Source organism: Gopherus evgoodei, chromosome 2 (genome assembly GCF_007399415.2).
Source record: "Gopherus evgoodei ecotype Sinaloan lineage chromosome 2, rGopEvg1_v1.p, whole genome shotgun sequence".
NCBI classification, from domain to species: Eukaryota; Metazoa; Chordata; order Testudines; family Testudinidae; genus Gopherus; species Gopherus evgoodei.
This window is the reverse complement of record NC_044323.1, coordinates 45248066-45275649: the sequence shown is the minus strand read 5'-3', so window position 1 is coordinate 45275649 and position 27584 is coordinate 45248066. Positions and strand designations below refer to the sequence as shown.

General features: G+C 40.5%; 1 protein-coding gene across 3 annotated transcripts in view; it reads right to left on the bottom strand.

Moving 5' to 3' along the window:
* Nucleotides 1-27584, bottom strand: part of AKAP9 (A-kinase anchoring protein 9) — a 204250-nt gene that overhangs the window by 71240 nt on the left and 105426 nt on the right. For all 3 annotated transcript variants that reach the window (XM_030550534.1, XM_030550535.1, XM_030550536.1), the window contains exons 15-21: nucleotides 25037-25133; nucleotides 24121-24213; nucleotides 21774-22145; nucleotides 18173-18397; nucleotides 8376-8516; nucleotides 7813-7916; nucleotides 4728-4936 (exon numbers count right to left, since the gene is read on the bottom strand). In XM_030550534.1, coding sequence (XP_030406394.1) covers nucleotides 4728-4936; nucleotides 7813-7916; nucleotides 8376-8516; nucleotides 18173-18397; nucleotides 21774-22145; nucleotides 24121-24213; nucleotides 25037-25133 — 1241 coding nt within the window. The remainder of the gene's footprint in view (nucleotides 1-4727; nucleotides 4937-7812; nucleotides 7917-8375; nucleotides 8517-18172; nucleotides 18398-21773; nucleotides 22146-24120; nucleotides 24214-25036; nucleotides 25134-27584) is intronic.

Below are 27584 nucleotides of genomic sequence, written 5' to 3'. Positions count from 1 at the left end.
TCTTTGCTGCTTTTACAGATCCAGACTAACACGGCTACCCCTCTGAGTATTGAGTTGTTATTCCATTTAAGGGTTCTGATGATATCAAGAATCATGACAGCAAAGCTGAAACAGTCTGTGTAGTCAACAGAACTTCAAAATGGAACTACAGCCGCCTATTCAGAATTTGCTTGTTTTTAAACAAAAATTGCATTTAGTACATTAATTTAATCAAATCTCTTTATATTGATTCTTCCCTGTTCTTTATTGCTCTTCCTCCTTCAAATTGTCATAAAAATGGTCGGTCCCTCTGAAAAACCAACTCCTAAAACAGCTGTTTTGGTGGGAATACAGCAAGAAGCGCAAGGTTCTAGTTTTATTTTTTTTTAAATGAGCTGTAATGTGTTTAACAATGTAGCTGATATATTATACATTTTTATGCCTAAACTATAGCATTCAGGGAAACGATCAGACTTTTTATTTCATGTCATTTGCATTTATTTCACCATAATCAAGCTTATTACCCATATACAACAAACTACATCTACATCAAATTTTAAAACAGGTTTTAGTTTTGATTTGTTGAATTTTATATTTGTTAATTTTTTTTCTTGATGTTATATAAGTACTATTTCACAGCTCCTTCTAGTTTATGGATATAACGTAATTTTACAAAATCTTTTAAGACTCCATGAAAAAAGAACATAAAGGAAGAAGCACAGTTTGAAATATGAAGGAAATGAATAACTGGATGAATGGAATTTACATTCACATGACACCTGTCATCTACACAGGATTTCAAAGCACTTTACAGACACTGAACATTAGAATTCTATTCACAACCAATAAAGCACAGTCATCTCAGGGGTGGCTGGCAGCCATTTTCGGTCAATCCTCTACACAAATTTTAGGGTAGGTTTGGGGTAATACCGATTTTTCTTAGCACCTTAAGATTCCAACCCCCTGTAATGTAAGGCCTTCAGTGGAACTAACTATTCTATACTTTTATAATAATATGTGTCATTTGGATTTCTCAGCACCCAAGCCGAAAGGCCTCTCAGTAATTTTAGAAATATTAGTTACAGTTTACTCTAATCTATGTCTACAAGCATCCAGAATTGACTATATCATTATATTTCCCATTTTGCTTTTCAGTTTTCAATTTTCTCAAAATAGAATAAAAACATCCCTACTAATTTGAATATATTGCAACTAAATTTTTTATACTTTTTCAAACTCTGGCTTGAAAGACATTTATTAAAGTTTTGTTAATGTTAATGAATTTGGAATGAAACTTGAGACTCAAATTAAATAATTGCAGTGCAGCCTAATGGTCATAGCCTGTAATCCCTGAATTTTAATAGAAGTTTTGTCTGAGAAACACTGTTGCACTGGGCCATCGTGAGTTACTTTAGAACACAAAATATTCTTTCTGCAAAGGAACTGCATAGATATGGAGCACTTCTCTGCAACTTCTGGCTGATCAGAAATATGAATGGAAAAATTTCAAAGCTCAAAGCTTGCTCATAATCAGCACTGACATGGTCTCATCATTTCAGCAGCTGATGCTAATAGTATTATTCTCTCTTTACCAATGCTACTAGTATTAAGTAAGTTCTCTTTTATCCATGCCAATGACCAAAAGATTATGGTGTGGCATTCATGAGGTAAAGACAAAGATGTCAGACTTCAGATTTTAAAACCAAAGCCCGGTTACGTTAGTTTTTCCCCCATCCCCAATTCTGTAGCTACTGTTTTGCAGTTTATCTAAAGAAAAGAACTATTCTGACGCATAATTTGACTGAAGGATAGCTGTCAAAGGGAAGTGCCATCTCCCATCTCTTGAGTTCAGGAGTGGTAATGAATGTAAAGTGCTATTTTATTTTTAAATACAACAATTTTTATATTTATTAATTTATATTTAACAGATCTGTTTCTTGTGTTTATTCAGAGTCAGGTTTGTTTACTTTAGTAATTAAGGCTTTGATCCTGCATTGAGCTCTGCGTGGGCAAGACTGAGGCCTAAAATCAGATTTTACTGTTTTTTATTCCTGTTGGCCCTGCAGAGCCAACAGAGCTAAGAGCATGTGAGTAGGATTCTATTTCTCCTAATGTATCATCAACAGAATAATTTACTAAATTCTAATTAGTTACATCAGTGCAAGCCCCAATAGCGCAGTGCAATTACCCACGTGTTACCCGTGATTTGGCCTGCAGAAACTTTACAAATAGTAAGGATACTTGAAGAGGAAAACCCCCAACTTGACTCTCAGAGTTTTGATTAAGTTTGCAGAGTGAACAACTGGAATATGGAAGTCCCTGTGGGATGGTAAATTTAGAAACCATTGATGGCATTTTTACAAAATCACTTTTCAGCATAGAAATGCACTTTAAAATCACTATTTGCCTGGAAAGTGTAAGCCTCCAGATTTATTCTTCTGAAAATAGCAGAGCATTCCCACCTCTGTGCCATTTTTTTTAGGTGACAAATCTGAGGAACTGTCCCAGACTGAGGAGTCAATAAAGGTTTTGGAAAAAACTGATAAATTAAACAGTAACAAGTCATCACAACCAGATGGTATTCAACCAAGAGTTCTGAAGGAACTCAAATAGGAAACTGCAGAACTACTAATCATGGAGCGGGGGTGGGGGTGGGTTGCATGGATCGGGAGTTCTGGGGGTCCTGTCAGGAGGCAGAGAGTAGTTGAATAGCCATGGGAGTCCCGGGGATCTGGCTGGGGTTGGGGGTGTGCATAAGGGTCAGGGCAGTCAGGGGACAGGTAGGGGGTAGGGTCCAGTCAGAGGACAAGGAACAAGAAGGCTTAGATGGGGGGGGAGGTTCTGGGGGGCAGTTGGGGGCAGGGTCCCAGGAGGGGGTAGTTGGGACAAGGAGCAGGGGGGTTGGGAGTTCTTAGGGGGGCAGTCACCCAGCCCTCTCCCCTGAGCCCTGACCCCCCCCACCCTCTGCCCTGAGCCCTGCACCCCCGCACACCCCCCAGACCGCTGCCCTGAGCCCTACCTCCCTCATACACACCCAGCCCTCTGCTTGACTCCTTCATCCCTGCCCCCCCAACCCTAGCCCTGACTCTGGCACCCTGACACATATCCAGCCCCCCCACTGTCCTGACACTTGCACCCCCCCCCACATACCCAGTCCCCAACCCTAACTCCAGCCCTCTGCCCTGACTCTTGCACCCCCCGCACAGCCCCAGCCCCTCCACACCCCATGCACCCGCCACATTCCCACTCTCACCCAGAGCACCAAATGGGAGCTCCTGCACTCCCCCCCACATTCCCACCTGCATCTCTCACATCAAATGGGAGCTGCCCAGGTAAGTGCCCCAAACCCAAACCTCCTGCCCCAATCCTGAGCCCCCTCCCTCATTCTAGCTCCTGGCCTGACCCTTCAGCCCTAGCCCTGTGCTCAGTGCACTCCCATCCTCCGTTCAGTGCAGAGAGAGGAAGAAAATGGTCAGAACCAGGGAGAAGGTAGGTACCCACTGTATATGGGGAGGGCTGGGACCCCAGACTGGCAGCAGGCAGAGCGGATCCGGCAGCTGGGATACCAGCTGGCAGGAGCCGACAGATGGAACCCCTGAGCGGCAGTGGGCTGAGCCGCTCAGTTCACTGCCAGTCTGGGGTCCTGGCCGCCGGCCCCGCACAGCCCGCTGCTGGTCTGGGGTTCTAGCTGTCGGACCCTTGCCAGTCGGGGTCCCAGCCGCAGGCCCTGCTCAGCCCGCTGCCAGCCTAGGTGAACAGAATCCCAGATCAGCAGCGAGCTGAGCGGGCCAGTGGCATAAGATCAACATTTTAATTTCATTTTCAATGAAGCTTCTTAAATATTTTGAAAACCTTGTTTATTTTACAATACAACACTAGTTTAGTTATATAATATATAGACTTATAGAGAGAGACCTTCTAAAAAACATTAAAATATATTATCAGCACATGAAATCTTAAATTAGAGTGAATAAATGAAGACTTGGCATACCGCTTCTGAAAGGTTGTCGACTTCTGCTATATATCTTTATTTACCATTTGAGTAACCACTCTATAGTATAACATTTCCCTAAAATGGAAATTCTGTAATTTTTACTGGTTACTATTTTTTTCCGGTGATGTCCACTGAAGAAATTAATTCTCCACTTAAGTGTAGGCATATATAACAAAATGTTATTTTCTGGATAGATTGTCACCTAATCCTTTGTGCCCATCCAGGGCGCTCCTTTTCCCTCTAGCACTTGCTACCTGCACCAAGAGTAGCAGCTTGGGGAAAGAAGCCTCTGCAGAGCCATTACTCTCCCTTTTCTACAGGTATGTGGGAAGCGGGCTGTGCCTTAATCCAGCCTGCACTCCCAACCCTACCAACGTGCCAGCAGATGTTCACAGCACCAGGTACAGAGCTAGCACAAGATATATCTGTTTCCTGGTCTGCTCCTGGGGCAGGGCAGCTGTATGCTGCCACATACACAGAGCTTGTAGCAAAGGTACAATTTACCCCTCAGCGGATGCCTAGGTATATGCAATAGTTAATCAGGTGCAGGTTGTTAATGATGGATATCAAATGGAGCTGCCATGTATATTCACACACTTTTTTCTTTTCTTTTCTTTTCTTTTCTTTTTTTTTTAAATATACCTGCCCTTTAAATTACTGTGAGTTAAAAAATCTTACTTTTCAAGTAAAAAGTCCTGGCACATTACATGGCTTCTACATGATATGAAATTACAAGTAAACATGCAACCAGTACCTTTTTCAAATCCCACATGGACACAGGGCTTTAATGACTGCTCTGCCTCCGCCTCCCATAGAACAGTTTTAGAAGAAGGAGGGTCTTTCCCAGGGCTATCCAGTAATCCAAGGACATGAAGACCAATTGTTTCTTCTATAGCTACAGTTGTCTTCACAACCTCTAACAGAATCTTCAGGAGTCTGTTATTAGCCTTCTGTAGAGTATGCCTGTACATATAGATGAAATAGAAACTGATCAAAACATTTTTTCCCCTCACATTCTATTTTGTGGGGCCAAATCCAGGTCCCACTGAAGACTATGAATTTTGCTATTGATTCAGTGGTACTAGGATTTGGTTTTAAGACAGCAAAGTACACAAGTCACATAAATGCCACATTAGCACATCTATACTAGTCCATAGTTGATCAATTAAAAATATTACATATTGTTATATTAAATAACTACGGAAAGCTACAATTTTGAGGAAAAATTTCCGAGTAATTCTTTTTTTAAATACAGATAGCAGTGTCATGTTTGTCATTCCTCCTTATCAGGTTTCATATGTATTGACCAGTGAGGCACTGTTGCTCTGCAGAACACAAGTAAAGACTACATGGATAGTGCGCCTAGTGAAAACAATGCAGAATTATCCAACTTGAGTATTTGTGTCTAGGTACATGGACCCTTTAGGATGCTTCTAGTGTCTGAAACTACTGCGTCTTACTAGCCTACACATATCACATTGGCTCAACAATGATGTGAGATATGGACTTCAGACAAAGTACTTCTGGCTACCAAAAAAGATAAACCATAAATGTTGTCCTTTGCAAAGCAGGGTAATATTAAAGTAGACTCTGTATTAAGTTCTGTGCAAAGTTATTGACAATGTCGGTCTCTTCACAAACAAAATATTTGTTATCATTTAATAAAAGTGAAGTATGTCTTCTCCTCAACTGTCTTTCTTCCCCACCCGCTGAAATAGGCCTTGACAGGCCAAATGCAAACAATTAAAAAAAAAATCCTATTCCATGTGGAGTTGTATGCCAGAAGGCTGATATACCACAACGGTTCGTTGACAATGAAGTAAGGATTAATGGAAGCTACTTTTCATATCCACTACCCACTCTTTCACAGGCAGGTTACAGTCCTTTTGGATGAATAGTATGGGACCCAACAGCAACATCTTAAGCATTGGGCAGTTCCATGAGCACAAGGTCAACCAGAAAGGGACTTCTTTAAAGTACAGTCCTGCTCTGAAAAATTACTATTAAAAATGACATTTTGAGACACCGTGTGTGTCAAGAACCACAGGTTTCCCTGACAAATTTCTTAGTTTATAAGTAAAACTAATTTTTTTCTACCATCCCTTCAAAACCAACCCTTCAAAAACCAGTCAAGCTGGATCCTTTCCCTTTGTACTCATGCATGTCTGTGTTGGCTTAGTAGTGCTATTAGGAGTTAAAAACAACCAACATTTATTTTTGTCATTAAAATAAGCAACTATGACTCAGAACACATAGAACGGGTGAATTAAATCATAACCTCATTGAAATCAATGGGGCCTCACTTTGCCATTGATTTAATTGGGGCCAGTATTTTACCCCAGGAGTAGACTTACTTTACTCTGCAAGTAAACTATTTTTATAATCACTTTAAAAAGCTGAACTATAAAAGTTATTAAAGGTAATGCTTATAGATTGAGTCTCTTAGAGCAGTGGTTTTCAAACTTCTTTCATTTGTGGACCCACAAAAATTTTTGAATGGTGGTGCGGACCCCTTTGGAAATCTTAGATATAGTTTGCAGAGCCCCCAGGGGTCCGTGGGCCACAGATTGAAAACCACTGTCTTAGAGGTTCTTCACATGAGAAAAAATAAAATTGCTAGTTGAAGAACTTGGACAACATGAAAATAAATATTATTGTCCAGCTATGATAATACGTGATGATAATAAAGCAGCACAATTATTGATTTTATTTTGCACTGAAAACGTGTACTTTTTAAATATAGACCACATCGGTCTGTTCATCTATATCTGATGGCTACATAATTATAAAACAAACATTTATATCGGTACAGTATACTAACTATATTTCATACACTTCATTTTTTCAAAGAATTACTGTGCTTCATAATGATGGAGAGCCAACACCTTAAGTGGCCAAGATTCCACATGCAGGCTGAGGAAGGAGATTGGGATAATGTGGCAGCATTGGAAGTCAGAAATTAGAGATGGGGAAAATGACATAACTCAAGATGAATTTATGTTTAAAATGCAATCTTTGACTTTATAACAATAAATGTAATTTGTGGAGGTTTTGTAAGAATATTATTTTGGTAGCTTAATATAAAATGAACAGCAAGAATTCTGCACAAAAAAGTAGTTAAATTACGCAGATGATATTTTTTGAAAATGCCTAAGTTATGCCATGTAGTATAAGCAATATTTAAAATTACATAATGACATTGAAAAATAGGCTATTGTGTTTCTGGTGAGCATCTCTGTATTTATTTATTGTAAAAGTTTACATAAAAATTCAAGATAAGGAATATTCAAAGATAAACTCGGATACTTTGACAAAAATCAATGTAAAAATATATAGTGCCCTATATAGTGTATGCAATGAATAGGAAAATGTGCAAACATAAAAACCATCCTCTTTGTCATTATACAGCTACACAGAAAAGGTTGAGTTTCAGGTAGAGTACACAACCTAAGCAGTATGTAAGGAATGCGTGGCATAAGCCAAGAAGTAGCCTTATAAATTCCAAGGATTGGAATATGATTTTAAATGCTTGATTCAATTACTTGGAGTAAATAGCCTGAGAACATCATTTTCAAGACCATTTTTAAAAAACCCAATTTTATAATACAGCTGTTTAAACAATACTGTAAAAAAGTGACAAATTATTTAGCTTCACTCAAAAAGCATCCAGGTTTGGATTCTATGTTGACTTATTATAAATTTTTATTGCATATGACTGATACATCAGATAATTACATGATTCACAAAGCTAAATATAACTTTTGATTGTAATTATAGTATAAATACAGAAACTTTGAATTAAAGAAAGTCTGGATTTAACAAGTTCAAGCTCTGAATACCTTTCTTTTGAAAGAATATCCAAAGATATTTCTTCAGGCTTTCCTCCTCTGTCTTTACCCTCAAAGGTGTACTCTTTTGATTCAGTTTGGCTTTCATTTTCATTCTGAGTAAGTATTTGCAAAGGCAGAGAAGACAAAAAAGACAAAAATCCTGTCATGATGGAATCAACATTGTATTCTGATACATAGTTACATTACGAAATTAAAACTTTTATGCAAAAATTATATATTGTTTGAAATAAAACAGCTACCCTTTTCCATGAAATTGCTAGTATCCAGGAAAGATAATAAGTACAAAACACACTAATGTGTAGATGGAAAAAACATGACAGATCCAAACCAGAGCCTGTTAAAATGAAGTCTGTTATGCTAAATAAACAGTTTCTGGGTTCTCTGTTGGATGTTGCTACAGCAACATTAAAATCTGAGTTTATCTAAAGTAAAAAGACAGGCAGCTAAACTCCACCTCCTCATTATTTAACCAACCCATAAGGCAGCAGACAAAAGAAACCCTACTGCATTTACATATCATGGCTCCTAAGGTAGCCAAAGTCCATATTTACCTGTGTTTGCGTACTGTTGTTGCATAGCTCACAATGCAGCTTCCCTCTTCCGGGTACAGAATGTTGCTTTAACAATTCTAGTTCCTCTAAAAGCATTCTCTCTCTCTCTGTAACCAAGCTGTCCTTCTCCACTGAGACACTCTAAAAATGAAATTTCATAAGGGTATACTATGAACAGTAGAAGGAAAGCATTAACATTAGGCAGGTTTTTAATTTTCTGGTATTAGTCATTCCTGGCACTTCCAATACTCAACATATTTTGCACCAGGAAAATGCAGTTTCTTTTCTTAAGTGGCTAAAAGCAAATTTAAGGCTTTATGAAACTGATAGCTAGACCGTGGTTTTGGTAGCGTAAGTATATCTAGGATTTTCATACAAATCTGTAAGTACTTCTTTTAAAGCACTATATTTACACTGGAAGTTACAAGTTTAACATCATAATATATATATATATACTGTAGTATAATTTTTAGGATGGCAGATAGACTGCCTAGATAATATGTACTTTTTATAAAAGATCTTCATATAGGTGAAAGAATATAGTATAACAAACTAATTACAGCTGAGGGTAAAAACAGGGAAAGTGATTTCTAATAATCAGGGGAGCAAGACTCTGGAGCAGCCTGCCATACGAGTAGAGGGGGGGCAAACAAACTAACCCAGCATTTCTCAAACTGGGGTCTACAGACCCCCTGGGGGTCTGCAAGCCCTGTTGATCAACTCCTCCCTCTCCCTCTCTCAACTCCTCCCGCTCCCTCCCAGCGCCTCCTGCATACTGGGCAGAAATAGGCAGAGAAGAGGAGGGACATGGGTGTAGTGGGGGTGGAAAGAGGTGGGGCCTTGGGGGAAGGGGTGGAGTGGGGGTGGGGGCTGGGGCTGAATGGGGGGCTTGAGGAGCCATGAACAATTTTAAATCAAAATGGGGGTCCTTGAGTTGCTAAAGTTTGAGAACTGGTGACCTAACTAGTTTTAGGGGGCTTGATAAGTTTATGAACTGGATTAAGTGACTGGGCTGCCTGCTGGAGACTGTACTTTATGACCAAGGTGGTCCTCTCCAGTGCTATGGTCCAAATTTAGAGGAGCTAGAAGTATTCCTGATTTAATAATTATATATTAATTCTAACATAGATCTCATGGCAAAAACATCCTTTACATTAAAACAGAGGAGCTAATGACCTAAATCACACAAGTACTCTCTCCCCACAGTTTTAGAAGTTTCAGCTCCTGCAATGTATAGATGTGAGTATAAGGAGATAGAAGAGGCAGTGCAGAGGAGGAGAAGATATAGGTACCCCAAAAGAACAATTCCAGGACACTGAGTAGGAAGAGGTCCAGAAATAGGCTAAAGGATAAGCAGGCCTGACAACCACACCTCAAAGTTGCAGAAAGGAGAAGCAGGCTCACCAGCTACCTACAACCACAATGTTTGGGAACAGCATGTCTCTATTACGCTTTCCTCCCATGAAACAGAAAGAAGGTAGATAGAGAAAAACCTAATATGGGAGGAGCGTAAGGTGTCAGGTGGAACCTTGTAAGTATAGTGGAGTAGAACTGAAGAACTTCAGAGTTCTCCTGTCACTATTTTCTCGTATATTTTTGTAATGTTGCACTGTTCAGATGACACAACAAACACATATCCATGCAATGTCAATGTAATACGTGAGCCTGTGAATGTACGACTGGATAGATTCTTTTGAGTTTTGTCCTCTTAGTCTGGTAAGAGATAAAATCTTATTTCTGAGATCCCAACGATTAAGAGGAGTTCCTTTAACATTCCTTTTATGGAGATTGTATGGGTTTGGGACACTGGGTTCTAGGGTGGCTATATTTTAGAAATGCAAAAAATCTAGTAAACATACACCCTTGCCTTTCCCACTATACTAATTTGTACTTTACAAAGCCAAGCTCCTTACGGCCCAATGGAATCAAGGAGGACATCCTTTGGCTGCTGGGAAGTTCACTCTTGCTTATAATGATTTATTTCTTCCCTAGGGAATATTAACCCTTCTCCCCACCAGTGCATGGAAGCTCCTTGCAGCTTCCATAACACCAGGTCCAATCAGGAAGACCACTGAGTCCCTGTCATTGGTACTCTTTCTCATTTTACCTGAGACCCAGGTGGAAGCAGCATATTATGCAGCGGAAGAGCAGTGTGGACTGCCTTTCTACACCACAAGATAGGGCATCTGGCTTGAGATAAAAGGGAGCATGGGGGAAGAAATATGACATTAGAGACACTAACTGGGAGTTGGATCAGTGCAGGCCACTCCTGGAATGCCCCTCTCCACAGATGACCCAAGTTTGGACTGTGAACAGTCATTCCTGGGAACACTGTGCCAATGACAGCAGTGAGGACAAGGCACTAAAAGAAGCAATGGATCACTACTCCACTGACAAGAATCACTGGGTGGGTCAATTAATGATAACCCTCTGTCATAAACAGATAGTTAAGGGTTAATGCCTCTTTTACCTGTAAAGGGTTAAGACACTCAGTAAACCTGGCTGACACCTGACCAGAGGACCAATAAGGGGACAAGATACTTTCAAATCTTGGTGGAGGGAAGTCTTTGTTTGTGCTCTTTGTTTTGGGTGTTGTTCGCTCTTGGGACTAAGAGGGACCAGACATCAATCCAGGCTCTCCAAATCTTTCTGAATCAGTCTTTTATGTTTCAAAATTGTAAGTAACAGCCAGGCAAGGCGGATTAGTTTTATTTTTGTTTTCTCAATTTGTAAATGTTCCTTTATTGCTGAGAGGATTTTACCTCTGCTTGCTGTAACTCTGAACCTAAGGCTAGAGGGGGTTCCTCTGGGCTATATGAATCTGATTACCCTGTAAAGTATTTTCCATCCTGATTTTACAGACATGATTTTTTTACTTTTCTTTCTTTAATTAAAAGCTTTCTTTTTAAGAACCTGATTGATTTTTCCTTGTTTTAAAATCCAAGGGGATTGGATCTGGACTCACCAGGGATTGGTGGGGGAAAAAAAGGGGGGGATGGTTAATTTCTCCTTGTTTTAAGATCCAAGGGGTTTGGATCTGTGTTCACCAGGGAATTGGTGAAGCCTCTCAAGGCTGCCCGGGGAGGGGAAGGTTTTGTGGGGGACAAGAAGTGATCCAGACACTGTAATTTCTGGATGGTGGCAGTGTTACCAGATCTAAGCTAGTAATTAAGCGTAGAGGTGTCCATGCAGGTCCCCACATTTGTACCCTGAAGTTCAGAGTGGGGAAGGAACATTGACATGGTGAGCCGCAGTGTGGGATTTTTTAGGAACCAAAAGCCAGTAGGATTTTTTTTCTCTCCTTTCTAGCTGCCTAGAAAGCAGCCTGAAGACAGAGGTGTTTAGTTTTTTTAACAAGGGTCTTTGTTAAAAGGAGGCTTCAAGCTGTGAGCAAGCAGCCAGCAAAAGGAATTTACAAGCTGAATTGTTTTCTTTCTTTCTACCTCTCAGGTATAGCTAGTTAGAAAGTCTCTGTTAGCTCAGGGCTGCTTGGCTGAGTGCATCCCAGTTTCAGTGAACTGCAGAGGGGTGTGGCCAGCACAAGAAAGCAGAAAAATGAGTACCAATGGAGCCACTAACAAACTAGAACTAGCTAGGCTGGAAGCAACAGAGAAAGACAACGAACATAAGAGACTGATGGAACTAAAACAATTAGACATCAATGCAGAAATAGCCAGGGAAGAAGCTGCCCACAAGACAGCTATGGAGGCGAAGAAAAAAGAGATGGAGGTGAGAGAAAAAGAGATGGAGATGAAACAAAAAGAGATGGAGATCCAGAGGGAGGCCCTGGAATTAGCAAAGGTTAAGCAAGATGTGCCAGCCAACCGTAACAACCCTTCTCCAGGTAGTTTCCCATCCCACAAAATTCCCCACTGTGATAAACTCAGGACAGATAGCTGCAGGGGAGGGGTAGGAATCAGTAACAGAAGGTTAAAAGGCCCTCCTCCTTATCAACTGAGAGGCAACCACAGGTCAATCAGGTTCAGCTGGGAAAGGTTACCAAGGTAGTAAATTAGAATCAGCTGAGGGGGGAGCTTCCTGAGGTTAATTGGGACCAGCTGATTCCAACTTGGGGCTGCTTGAGACCTTTTTAAACCCTTCCCTGTGGAAGGAAGGGGAGGAGAGTAGAGAGAGAAGAAGCCCTGCTGCCAGGAGTGCAGGAGCAGAAAAACAGCGAGACCTTTCAGGAGGAGAGGCTGTACTTTCTCCCACAAGGGAGGGTAAGAATTCCCTAACCAGGACTAGTGGAGATACAGGGAGCAAATTTCCCTTGTGTCCCAAGGGGGACCGCATTACCTGAGCCTGTCTCACCAGGGCTGAAAGCAGCAGAGACTGGGGAGACTGAGGACGTGCCTTGCCACACCACCTATAAGGCAGGTGATGATACTGAGGCCTTCTTAGAAAATTTTAAAAGGGCCTGCCTTGGATACAGCATCTCTGCAGACCAGTACATAATAGAGCTGAGGCCACAGCTAAGTGGACCCTTAGCAGAGGTGGCAGCTGAAATGCCTAAGGAATACATGAACGATTATAAACTTTTTCAAACCAAGGCCAGAATCAGAATGGGGTTAACACCTGAGCATGCCCGTCGGTGGTTCAGAGCCCTAAGGTGGAAACCAGATGTGTCATTTACCCGACATGCCTACCACATTGGAAAGAATTGGGAGGCCTGAATATCAGGAGCAAGTGCTAACTCCCTGGAAGAGCTGTCCTTCCTAATGCAAATGGAGCAGTTCTTAGAGGGTGTTCCTGAGGAAATAGAAAGGTACATCCTAGATGGGAAGCCCAAAACTGTAACCGAGGTGGGGGAGATTAGAGCCAGATGGGCAGAAGTGTCAGGAAAAAAAAAACTACTAGCAAGGGGAGCGAATATCAGAGGGGGCAAACCAAAAATAAACCCTATCACCGGGGGCAACCTAAGACCCCACCTACACCCCAAGGAAAGCCCCAGACACCCTATTGTCCCACCTCACCAGTCTCCAGCAACTCACCTCGACCCAGTGACCAGTCAGCTGGGTGATGTTTTAAATGTAATGAACTGGGACATATAAAGGCCAACTGCCCCAAGAACCCCAACTGATTACAGCTCATTACACCACAATCACACCAAAGATCCCCAGGCCCAGATGCCTCTCAAATACCCTCGGAGCGAAGGGAAAACTTGAGAGTGGGCGGAAAGAAGGTTATCGCATGGAGAGACACGGGGGCACAAGTGTCAGCTATCCACCAATCCTTAGTGGACCCCAAATTCATAAACCCAGAGGCCCAAGTGACAATCCACCCATTCATGTCAAAATCTGTAAACTTGCCTACAGCTGAGTTACCTGTCCAGTACAAGGGCTGGTCAGGAATGTGGACTTTTGCAGTCTATGACAACTATCCCATCCCATGCTACTGGGGGAAGACTTGGCCAACCAGGTGAAGCGGGCCAAGAGGGTGGGAATGGTTACACGCAGCCAAGCCAGGCAAGCTTCCAGACCCATCCCTGTTCCTGAGCCGTCCACAAGGGCCCTGTCTATGTTACCAGAGACCCAGACAGAGGTGGTGGAACCGGATCCCCTGCCAACGACTGCACAAGCCATAGTGCATCCAGTCCCAGAACCGGAACTGGAAAAGCAACCAGCACCAGAACCGTTGCCAGCACTGACTCCAGCGCTTGCAAACCCATCTACAACTCCAACGCCAAAGGGCACCAGCGTGCCTGAACTGGCAGAACCAGCGGACAACCCTACCCAAGAGGCTCAGCCAGAGCCTGAAATATCACATAGTGCACCAGCGGAAAGCTGTTCACAATCAGCGAAAACAACCCCATCACCTACACCGCCTCCGGAGGGACCAAGCCCAAGTCCACAGTTTAAGGAGGAACTGATGCCTCCAGCTTCAAGGGAACAGTTCCAGGCTGAGCAGGAAGCAGATGACAGCCTTCAGAAGGCTTGAGTGGCAGCATGGAACACTCAACCGCCTCTCAGCTCTTCTAACCGATCCCGGTTTGTTGTAAAACAAGGACTTTTATACAAGGAGACTCTTTCTGGCGGACACCAGGAAGACTGGCGCCCTCAAAGACAGTTGGTATCTCCAACTAAGTACCGGGTAAAGCTCTTGAGCTTATTCCATGATCATCCCAGTAGTCATTCCGGGGTGAACAGAACCAAGGACCGGTTGGGGAAGTCTTTCCACTGGGAGGGAATGGGCAAGGACGTTGCTAATTATGTCCGGTCTCGTGAGGTGTGCCAACGAGTGGGAAAGCCCCAAGACCAGGTCAAAGCCCCTCTCCAGCCACTCCCCATAATTGAGGTCCCATTTCAGCGAGTAGCTGTGGCTATTCTGGGTCCTTTCCCAAAAAAGACACCCAGAGGAAAGCAGTACATACTGACTTTCATGGACTTTGCTACCCGATGGCTGGAAGCAGTAGCTCTAAGCAACACCAGGGCTAAAACTGTGTGCCAGGCCTTAACAGACATTTTTGACAGGGTAGGTTGGCCCTCCGACATCCTCACAAATTCGGGAACTAATTTCCTGGCAGGGACATGTAAAATCTGTGGGAAGCTCATGGGGTGAATCACTTGGTTGCCAACCCTTACCACCATCAAACCAATGGCCTGGTGGAGAGGTTTAATGGAACTTTGGGGGCCATGATACGTAAATTCGTAAATGAACACTCCAATGATTGGGACCTAGTGTTACAGCAGTTGCTTTTTGCCTACTGGGCTGTACCACATCCCAGTTTAGGGCTTTCACCATTTGAACCTGTGTATGGCCACAAGGTTAAGGGGCCATTACAGTTGGTGAAGCAGCAACGGGAGGGGTTTAAGCCTTCTCCAGGAACTAACATTCTAGACTTTGTAAGCAACCTACAAAGCACCCTCCGACACTCTTTAGCCCTTACTGAAGAAAGCCTAAAGGATGCTCAGGAGGAGCAAAAGGCCTGGTATTATAAACATACCAGAGAGCGTTCCTTCAAAGTAGGGGACCAGGATATGGTCTTGAAGGCACAACAGGCCCATAAAATGGAAGCGTCATGGGAAGGGCCCTTCACAGTCCAAGAGCGCCTAGGAGCTGTTAACTATCTCATAGCATTTCCCACCTCAACCCTAAAGCCTAAAGTGTACCATGTTAATTCTCTAAAGCCCTTTTATTCCAGAGACTTAAAGGTTTGTCAGTTTACAGCCCAGAAAGAAGATGACGCTAAGTGGCCTAAATGTGTCTACTACGAAAAAAAACCAATGGTGGCGTGGAAGAGGTGAACCTCTCCACAACCTTGGAACATCTGCAGCGGCAACAGATCAAGAAGCTGTGCACTAGCTTCGCCCCATTGTTCTCAGACACCGCAGGACGGACCAAACGGGCGTACCACTCCATTGACACAGGTAATGCTCACCCAATTAGAACCCCACCCTACCGGGTGTCTCCTCATGCCCAAGCTGCTATGGAACGGGAGATCCAAAGCATGCTATAGATGGGTATAATCCACCCCCAAACAGTGCATGGGCATCTCCAGTGGTTCTAGTTCCCAAACGAGATGGGGAAATACAATTTTGCGTGGACTACCATAAGCTAAATGCTGTAACTCGTCCCAACAACTATCCAGTGCCAAGCACCAATGAGCTATTGGAAAAATTGGGACGTGCCCAGTTCATCGCTACATTAAACTTAACCAAGGGGTACTGGCAAGTACCTCTAGATGAACCCGCCAAAGAAAGGTCAGCCTTCATCACCCATGCAGGGGTGTATGAATTTAATGTGCTTCCCTTCGGGCTGCGAAATGCACTCGCCACCTTCCAAAGTCTTGTAGATGGTTTCCTAGCAGGACTGGGAGAATATGCAATTGCCTACCTCGATGATGTGGCCATTTTTTCTGATTCATGGGCAGAACACCTGGAACACTTGAAAAAAGTCTTCGAGCACATCAGGCAGGCAGGACTAACTGTTAAAGCTAAAAAGTGTCAAATAGGCCAAAACAGAGTGACTTTGGACACCAGGTGGGTCAAGAAACGATAACTCCCCTACAGGCCAAGGTGAATGCTATCCAAAGGTGGCCTGTCCCAAAGTCAAAGAAACAGGGCCAATCCTTCTTAGGCTTGGCCGGATATTACAAGCGATTTGTACCACACTACAGCCAAATCGCTGCCCCACTGAACTGACCAGAAAAACACAGCCAAATGCAGTTAAGTGGACTAATGAGTGTCACAAGGCCTTTAACCAGCTTAAGGCAACACTCATGTCTGACCCTGTGCTAAGGGCCCCAGACTTTGACAAACCATTCCTAGTAATCACAGATGCGTCTGAGCGTGGTGTAGGAGCAGTTTTAATGCAGGCAGGACCGGATCAAAAATTTCATCCTGTTGTATTTCTCAGCAAGAAACTGTCTGAGAGGGAAAGCCACTGGTCAATCAGTGAAAAAGAATGCTACGCCATTGTGTATGCCCTGGAAAAACTACGCCCATACATTTGGGGACGGCGTTTCCAGCTACAAACCGCCCATGCTGCGCTAAAGTGGCTTCATGTTGCCAAGGGAAAAAACGAAAAACTTCTTTGATGGAATTTAGCTCTCCAAGATTTTGATTTTGAAATTCAACACATTTCAGGAGCTTCTAACAAAGTAGCTGATGCACTCTCCCGTAAAAGTTTCCCAGAATCAACTGCTTAAAAATTGTCCTTGAAATGTAGAAAATCTTGTAGTTTTACATAATTAGTAGTATATGTAAAGGTGCATGTGTTTTATTAATCTGTTTATTCTAAAGTTCTAGGAAGAAATCACCACCAGTGTGGTTCCACACTGTCTGAGATTTGGGGGGCGTGTCATAAACAGATAGTTACGGGTTAATGCCTCTTTTACCTGTAAAGGGTTAAGAAGCTCAGTAAACCTGGCTGACACCTGACCAGAGGACCAATAAGGGGACAAGATACTTTCAAATCTTGGTGGAGGGAAGTCCTTGTTTGTGCTCTTTGTTTTGGGTGTTGTTCGCTCTTGGGACTAAGAGGGACCAGACATCAATCCAGGCTCTCCAAATCTTTCTGAATCAGTCTTTTATGTTTCAAAATTGTAAGTAACAGCCAGGCAAGGCGGATTAGTTTTATTTTTGTTTTCTCAATTTGTAAATGTTCCTTTATTGCTGAGAGGATTTTACCTCTGCTTGCTGTAACTTTGAACCTAAGGCTAGAGGGGGTTCCTCTGGGCTATATGAATCTGATTACCCTGTAAAGTATTTTCCAACCTGATTTTACAGACATGATTTTTTTACTTTTCTTTCTTTAATTAAAAGCTTTCTTTTTAAGAACCTGATTGATTTTTCCTTGTTTTAAGATCCAAGGGGATTGGATCTGTGTTCACCAGGGAATTGGTGAAACCTCTCAAGGCTGCCCGGGGAGGCGAAGGTTTTGGGGAGGACAAGAAGTAATCCAGACACTGAAATTTCTGGATGGTGGCAGAGTTACCAATCTAAGCTAGTAATAAAGCTTAGAAGTGTCCATGCAGATCCCCACATTTGTACCCTAAAGTTCAGAGTGGGGAAGGAACCTTGACATCCTCTGAGACCACACTTACTCTGAGGGAAATTGGTTAACGGAAGCTGGCCCCAGAACCCTCATACCCTTGATTTGGTAGACTTCACTGTACAGATAGTGGCAGGAGATCAGGCTGCTAAATGTTTTCCCAGCAACAAAAAGATGGTTGAACTCCTGGAGGCTCCAACCAAGACTAGTTCATGACAGTTTAGGGCTGACTGTGGTGAGAAAAAGCCAGTATCAGTTGTCAATACACTCTTCTGCCCCTGCCATCGCCCCAGATCCTACATTACCTCAGCTAATTGAACTTTAAGTCTATCAAGCTCTGCTAGGAGTTGTTCTTGATTTTCTTTTTGCCGTTCCATTTGCTGCATATGCCCCTGTCTCAATAATTCTGTTGCCTGCTGATGTTCCTGATATTGTCGTACAAGTTCCTGTCGCATGTCTTCCAAACGCTCTTCATATAGCAACAGCTGATCTGATGTTTCTGTACTGGATGTTGCCATCTCATGATAGGGCTGTAATATTTGAACTGTTATTATCATTTTATATGCAGGTACATGTATGAAATGTTTAAACAATTTTTCAAAAATATTTGCACAAATCAAAACAGCTATCATCTAAGAAATCAACTTGTTCCCTGCTTCTTGGAAGGCCAAATGTTAAAGAATCACATACTCCCCAACTAAGAAACGGTAAACATATGTATTGATGTAATGTTCCAAAACAAAGAAAAATATTAAGCTTTGTTTAATATTTTGAGGTTGGTGAGAAAGTGAAGGGACTACATATATGAAGCTCTATCCAAGTAATATTAATATCCAGGCCCTTATCTCTAACTTTCCTCATTGCAACCTCCTGCACTCTGGCTTTTCACTTTTATCTTCCTCTTCTCAAATCTATAAAAAATGCTACCACTGAATCACCTTCCTTGGACCATAACTCAGATACTCTTCTTTTTCCTTTTTCTTCTGAATAAAATTAATGATTCTCTTTTTCAGTTTCAAAGCACTTCACAACTCAACTTTTACCTATCTCTCTCCTCTCATAACCACTACTGCTTCTTTTGTTCTCCAAAAGTATCTCTCCCAGCTGTTCCCTTTGTGTGTGTGACTGACTTCTGGCAGAGTGCTTTGTCACACACTTTTCCATACCTGAGATAGACCACAATTCAAAAGCCTCCTCATATTCAACCTTCAAAAATATCCATATGGCCTACTACTTGCATGAGGTACTCCAGTTACAGTTTTTGTTCATCTCTGAAATGTGCCCATTGCAACTACCCATCTCTCTGTTTTTGTACTGTAGTCTTCTGTTTTGGCAAGCAACAAAACTGCCTGTGCTCTTATACCTTTAATAGAGATGGGTGAAATTTGTTGACTTTTCCAATTAAATTTTTTCCAATGAAAAATGCATTTTTGGTTCAACCAAAACATTTTGCAAATTCATGTCCATTTCAGTTAATTGCATCAGTCCCCTCCCCTCCTTATATCCAAGAGCCCCATGACTAGGGACTCAAACCCAGGTCTCACACATCCTAGGTGAGTGCCTTAACAACAATGATATTGGCTAATCTGAGGTGGGTCTCTCTCAGTCTCTCCCGTTGAAGCTTTTCCACTTTATATAAACAATTAATTTCACTGGAGCAGGGACTGGGAACTCAGAAGCCCCCACTCCCAGATGAGTGCCCGAGCGACAAGGCTACAGGTCATTATCACTCTCTGGTCCAATGAATGTTTAAGTATTTCACACAAAGTGCAACATAGAATATCAGGGTTGGAAGGGACCTCAGGAGGTCAGCTTCAACAGAAGAGACTAAGAGAGACCCATTACAGAATAGCAAATAACCTAGTGGTTAGTCACAGGGAATAAGGGAGACCTGGGTTTGAAGTCCCTGCTTAATAGCAGTGATTTGAACCTGGGTCTCCTGCGTGAGTGCCCTTGCCTCTGGGTTATTGGGAGCCACCTCCTCCTCCATTTTGTGAGTGGTGCCTAAGTCCCCTTGTAAATATAGCCCTTTATTTTCTTTGCTTTTATTAAAAAATACAGTTATAGACACCAGATCTATTAAAACCAAATCCTTCATTTTGAACAAAATGTTTTGTTTACCCAAAACATTTTTTCTCATTTTTCTATTCATTGATAATTCTAATAAATTTAGGTTTTGAGTTCACCTGAAACAATATTTTTCCCAATTTTTTTGGAACTGCCAGCAAACCAAAACATTAGTTATTTGCATGGGACAGTGTATAAAGTATTTGTTCGGCTGAGTTCTCCTATTGTACACAGTGTTGTTTATAGTGATAAATTAGTATTTGAAAATGCACATTCTACGTTCAAGTGACAACAACAGACATTAGAATATAGATAATGCTTGCACTGTGCACTCATAACAAGGGTCGATCATGCACATTTCATGTTATTTAAAAATTATATATGGAAGAGTGCATTTTACAATTCCAATTTTATTCTCTTTAGGACATGATCTTGTAAAAATATGAATTTCAGAAGCTCTTTTCTGCAAATACATACCTTTACAAGTAGAATATATAACATAAATGTGTTTAGAATTTTAAGCATTTCAAGTAATCTCAAAACATAGAAAGAAACAAATCCAAAGAAACAAAACTCACTACTCTATAAAAAAATATTAGATATGAATCCAGTTATGGATGAATATATGAGAATCCTTCCACTCAAAATATATATAGTGCTATAAGATTTTAATGAAGACTAGGCTAGCTAAGTTTCACTGGTTCCTTTCTGAAGAGGGTACATGGAAGGGTTACTTATTTGAAATGCAAAATTTAGATTTATTATAATTCCACCTATATAACGCTTTGCAACTAGAGAATCACTGTCAGACACATTTATTTTTTTCCTGTCTCTTATTCCCTGATATATAGTATTCAGAGGACTCACTATCATGGCATTGTAATCTCTGTTGTAAAAAAAGAGGTGGAAATAACTCTAGCCAATTTTTACTTGTCAAGCTTTCTCACTAATCAGTGGTGCTAACCGTCCCCTAAAACTGAGCCTAATGAGCTCCCCATTGTACAAATATCAATTGTTTCCATCCTAGGAAGGAAAAAATACAATTTTGATTATAAAAAATTGGAAAAATGAAACTTTTAACATCATAGTCCATGTTCAGTTACTTAAAACTGTATTGTGTACAGGGAGGCTGGCGGATATTTCTTACCATCTTTTCTCTTTCAGAAGGGAATGAATTGAGTAACCTGTCTTTGTCACTGAGCTGCAGTAGCCCTGTAGACACAACAGGGTAAAAACTTCCCCATCTCACGTTATAAATTGCCAAATGTCTGGCTATTAGGATTGAATGGTATACATTCTGTATATACCTCTCCTCCCCCAGAGATTATTAAAAATAATATATTTTAGCTATTGCTTTTATCCTTTCAGATGATGTCCCCTATATATCAAGAGAGACATGGGTGGGTTAAAATAATACATTTACACAATTTTATCCCTTTTATATAGGTTTCATGTGTCGCTAGTAAGACGTATTTATTTGTATTAAAATACTTTTTTAAAAAATCAAGCTTATTTTTCACTGTTTATGCTATTCTTTCTTTTTTGCATTTCACAAGCTTTGATCATGCAAATGGATTAGTCATTTTCAGTATATTCAGTTTTATGTTCCAATTCTCATGCATTAGTGTAATGTTATAATATTTGAGTTAAAATACAGCACACAAGCTGCTAAATAAAATATGAGTTTTCATAGAATTAAAATAAATCATAATATTTCTGGTAAAATTAACTCTTTTCCATGTACAATTTTTTAAAGCCTCGTAAGTTTAGGCCTAAATTACCTAGTAGTACTGGGGAAAAAAGCAAAAGATTTTCTCAGGTGGATGTCTATATACTTACTGATATTTCCTTCACTGTAAGCTCTTTGTCATGGGAGAAAGGTAATACTGGAAACCTCATTTCATTCTTGCTCAGTTCTAGCATGTAACCAGGATTAACACTTGATTCAAGTTGTTCTTCAAGAGAAGAAATCTCACTGGACTCTTCACTCAGCTCCTTGCTAAGTGGCTTAAATTCTTCTGCATGTTTAATGTCTGCTTTCTTCTCCTTAATAAGATGGCCATCTAACTCATCTTCAGTGCACTTCTTCTTACTTTCAAAACATTTTTCCTTTTTATGAACAATTTGTGTTTGTGCTGATTCTTCCTCTTGTCTAGCCATTCTTGCCAGTTCAGTCTGTTGGGCAAACGCTACACTCATTGACACAATAACCTGAAAAAATAAAAACAACCTTTAGAAGTTCATACACAGCAGCGTCTACTACTGCAGAAGAAAACTAGTTGCCACCCATCAATAATATGAATAAATGAATAAATCAATTTTACATGGAAATAAATACATTTAAAAGGTAAAAAAGCAACACAGTTAGCAAATAATATTTGTATTTTTAAATAAGCTATTCTAAAGGGGACATTTCACATTTTACAGAAAGCTACTTAAGCTAGTTGATGTCTAAGAAAATATCTGCAACTATAACAACAGGTTTTGAAGACAGTAGCAAGACATTCAATCCCTCACCCTTCTCGAGTTTCATAAATCATTTCTAATGGTGAGGATAAGACAGTTTGGTTGAATGAAGATCCAGACACTTAAAGAATATGAGGACTGATAGATCAGACATACTATGTGTCTTGCTATCTTCTTCAAAACCTTTTGTTATAGCTGCAGATGTTTTCCTAGACATCAACTGGGTAAAGCGGCTTTCTGTAAAATATCTCATTTAAGTTCTTTATACAATCTCCACTAGAGTCCTCATCCTCAAAGGAAACCTGCACAACGTTTTCAAAAGACAAGCCTGGGAGCTTATGTTCATAACTCTGCTAGACATAAAAAATCATGGACTGAACCGAGACTCTGGACTTATGGCTTATTACAACAATCTGTAACCTACTAGCACCCTCTTTTTGCCCTTAGACTACAGAGGTGTTAACGGGCCACTGTACGTTGAATGGTCCCTTAGAATATGTGCTAACTATTTATACTTCGAACCCTGTGTGGATACAAAAATTTGGATCCATAACCGATGTGCTTCCATGATAATTAACTTGTATCTGACCCGTGATCTGCACTCCACTTTTTATAAGTATCTGCATTCACACCAGCACCCGACCCTTATCTTGCTGTTAGAGCCCTGCCCGCAGTGCTTAATTTGTAATGAAAGAGGTGTCGGGGCTCAGCCTTCGCAAGCACCGGCACAAATTAAACACTGCAGCTGGAGCCGCAGCCTCCTTGCATGCGGGACCTGACAGACTCAAAGGAGTAAGTCGGTGCCAGGGCTATGACCTGATATACCAAGAGATGCCGGAACTCAGCCCTGGCAAGCTGCAGCACAAATTAAGCACTGCCTGTGCAGATACAAAAATTTGGATCTGCATCTGATTCACAACTGCATCTGCATCCATGGATATAAGCAGATAACTGTGGATTTGCAGGGCTCTACTTATGCTAAACATTCTGCTCCACCTTACATTTAGCCGTGATGCTCGGAGTCTCTCTCCCAGAGCTAAAGAAGAGCTGTTTGTGGCTCAAACGCTTGTCTCTCTTCTATCAACAGAAGGTGGTCCAATAAAAGATATTACCTCATCCACATTGTCTCTCTAATGAAAACACAGTCAATTGGTCCACAAGGAGAAAATGTATTCACATTGTACAGATATAGAGAAAAGTTAATCAGTTCTTTTCTCCTTTTATAAAAATAAAAATTAATAAAAATGAAACAAACCAGGTAAGCAGCCCAAATCTTCTAAACTTAGCTAAGTGCTTCCAGTCAACTCTAATCAGATACCTCTTTCAAAAAAATTGGATTAGACTGATTAAGTTGCTCTTTTCCTTTACAGAGAAGATTTTGAGAGGGTTATACAGAGGATTTTAGGAGCAGGACCCCCTGGAAGATGGGTATTGGTTAAGAAAATAAAAGGATTAACTAATGTATGCTAAGGAATGAGTGAGAAAAGAAAAATAAAGTGGGTTAGTATGGGCCGACTTATCATGTTAAATTTGTGTCAAAAGCACAACGTTCCCTACAGGCTTTGAAAGACTCTTCCTTGTTTGGAATCAGAACAAGATAGTTTCCCATAAATAAATATAACTATACCAATATATTTGTTCTGTTATTTTCTGAACAGTAACAAACAGTAAATAAAACCACATTATACATGCTTAAAAAGTTGTCACTATAAAGTTATACCTTAGCTGTTTCTTCTTCTAATCTTTCTTGGTACTGTTTTTCCAACAGCTGAATAATGTCCATATCACCTTTTGATTCCATTTCACGAGGAAACTAAGAAAAAATATGAAATATTAATTCATGGTTTCTTGCTTTTACTTTCTCAATTGTATAAGTTTCAGCTAGGATACTGAATTTTCTAAACCTTTTCTTCTTTTTTTTTTTTAAAAGGTCACCTGTAAATTAGTTTAAGTAATCTTGGTCCATGAAGAAAAAGAGTTGGGAAAGGGAATTTTCCTCACTGTGGCTCCAAAATCAGATACAAAAGCTAAAATTGCAGTAGATGAAGTGGTGGTTCAGTTCTCCAGCACTGTTTGCACCCTCAGAAGCACAGAAGCCGTGGTAAGGGCAGAAGGGACATGACTAGATCACAGAGCCTTACAAACAAGTCTGAAATACAGTATTGCCAATCCCAAAAGTTCAAAAATCATGAGTCTGGTCTCAACAAATATTAAAAGTGGCTTAAAAATTTTGGATTTTTTTATTTGCGGTCTGTTTTTTGGGCCTTTAAGAATTAAAATTTCAAAATTTCTTCTGCAACAAGGGCTAGACTTTTTTTTTTAAATTAAAGCTAAGATTATTGCTCATCATAATTTGTCTGACACACATTTTCTTTTATATGTTTTGTAAAAATTTAAATGAGATTTTCATTTGTTTCTTGAGCATGGGCTGAACTCATGTTCATGTTTCACTTCCAAACATCTGATATAACTATTGAGATTATCATCATCATCATCATCATCTGTTTATTACTCCAAAATATTATTCTCAAATTTCAATGATGTCTTGTTGAAGTGTAAATATTTATATCCCAAGGTACTTAAATAATCCTGAAAACACATAATATTGTTGATAGACAAACTGAATTATACAGTACCTCTACTGCCATATCTATACTTTGTTGATAAAGACTTTCAGTTTGTGTCATTTTCTGCATGATGTCTTTAGAGTTTCCCTGTGACTCCGCAGATATACTAAAATGTAAAAGAAAGATGGAAAAAAGATTAATATTACAGGATATTAATTTCAATTTCCCAATACCTCTCGCTAACTATATAAGAAAAAATTAAACTAGTGACAGAGGACACATATTTTACATGACACAAATTCTGTGGTACTCTTTTAACAGTAGAATGCAAAATGATGATGATTACTGTTTATTATTTGTATTGCAGTAATGCCCCAGTCAGTATCAACCCCACCGAGAAAAATTCTGTGTAAACACAAAGCTAAACAGAGCCTCTGCCCAAAGACCTTACAGTCTAATTTGAAATAATAAATAAGTGAATGTGACAAACAAGAAGAGCAAAGGGGAGATGGAGGATAAAAGTAATGAAAATAAAAACTTTTAGTTTTGCATATTAGTTTCTACACAATTTGACAATTTAAGCTTAAACATAAAAGTTGGGATATTTGAAAAAGCCTAAGCGACTTAGGAACACAAGTCCTCTTGATCTCAGTGGGACCTATCGTCTTAAGTCATGTAGGCACTTTTTAAAATTCCACTCAAAATCAATAAAGTTTGGTGAAATGGGACCAGATGCACCTCCAAACATTTTGGTACTCTAAGCAAACCTAAATACATCATTCCCACCTCCATTCTATGTTTTCTATCCATGCTACTTAGTGGCCAGGGAAGCAACTCACAAAACTTATCAAATACATACAGTAATCACACTTAAATTTCTACAAGTTTGAAAGATATTATCAGTTCTACCAGTATTCATCATTGCAAGTATAAGGATGCTTTCACAAACTAACAGAATCTTTCAAAACAGAAGATATTTTTAAAAGTGTGACTCCTGTGTATATATTCAAAAGAATGAAATAGTCTATCCAATATTAAGAAAATGTTAAGGTTACAAAATGAAGTCTGAAAAAGTCTGGTTTAGTTCTGACCTCCAAGTTTATGGATTATGATACAGTCTTTAATTACATGATCATATAAAACAGCGGTTCTCACACTATGGATCGGGACATCAAAGTGGTCCCAACCCCGTTTTAATGGGGTTGGCAGGGCTGGCATTAGAGTTGCTGGAGCCCAGGGTCAAAGACAAAGCCCTGGGCAGCAGAGCTCAGGATTTCTCTTCAGCTCTGGGTGGAGGGACGCAGGTTACAGGTCCCTTGCTCAGGGCCGTAGCCCTTGGGCTTCCACTTTGGCCCTCCCCAACCAAGGTGGAAGGACTCCGGCAGGCTCAGGTTTCTGTCCCCCCCTCCAGAGGTCATGTAGTAATTTTTGTTGTCAGAAGGGGGTAGTGTGCAATTGAACTACTGATATACAATATTTTCCATGGGACTTCTTAGTAATTTAGGGAACAAGATGGACAGAGCACAGTGAATGAGGGAGCTATTTATTTGTTTTCCACCTTGTTCAGTGTCCAGTCCCCTGCTTCATTCAATGTACATCAACCTACCCCATATCATCCACTATCTACTCACTTTACAACTCTCCCTCCACAGAATACTCTTCCATCACCCAGCCACATGTCATTTTTCTCAAAATCTACACTTCCCACCTTCAGTTATACAGACTCCCACCCTTGCCTTTTAAAACCCCATTGAGACTAGCAGCCTCTGCCAAGCTCCGGCTGCTCCTATTGTTTATTGACCATCAACATATAATTAAGGTGAAGCCAATGGTTAAGGTTTGACTAGTAGAGTGCAGGCTAAAGAAGAGGAGGTGCTTAGATGCTGGAGAAACCAGATGGGGCCAGACATCAGCTGGAAGACTGATCACAATGTTTTTGCTGCCCTTTTAATTGTTACACCCTAGTCAGATGCATGTCCTGCTTGTATTATATGGGTGGCTTGTTAACAGACAAGTCAAGCATCTGAATGAATAAGGCAGGTAAGAAGTCTCTTGTTTCTTTCTACACTTAAATACCACAATGCTAGGCACCTTAGAAAGCTCTACATATTCTAACCGGGTTATGTTAAATCTCCATTCTTGGCAGCAAGTTGATACAAGGAAGCTCAAAGCTCTGGCTATACTCTTCTTAGGAAAGATGTTACGAAAGGCCAAAATTAGAACCAGGCTATAAAAATATTAAGATTTGTGGCTTTCACAAATCCTTCCTCTAAAATTCCCTTTCTGCTATCATGAGACAAATGAGTGCCTTGCTAAAGAAGACATAATGTGTAGGGTGAATGAAATAAGACATTAAGTTTCTTTATTGCTAGGTTTATGATCTTTTGTCACATTTTAAATATATACAATTTTCAAGCTTACTTTTCCTCAACAGCACATTTTATGTAAAACCATGAATTCAGTAAGATATCTTTGAAATAGCAAGGAATCCAAAATACCTGATTAACTTTCTCAAAGTAGCAACAATTCATTATTTTAGCTATAAAAAAGTTACTGATTATTTCTAGGACTCTTATTAACAATTTTATTTTGGTTTCTTTATAAAGAAGTCAGGTAA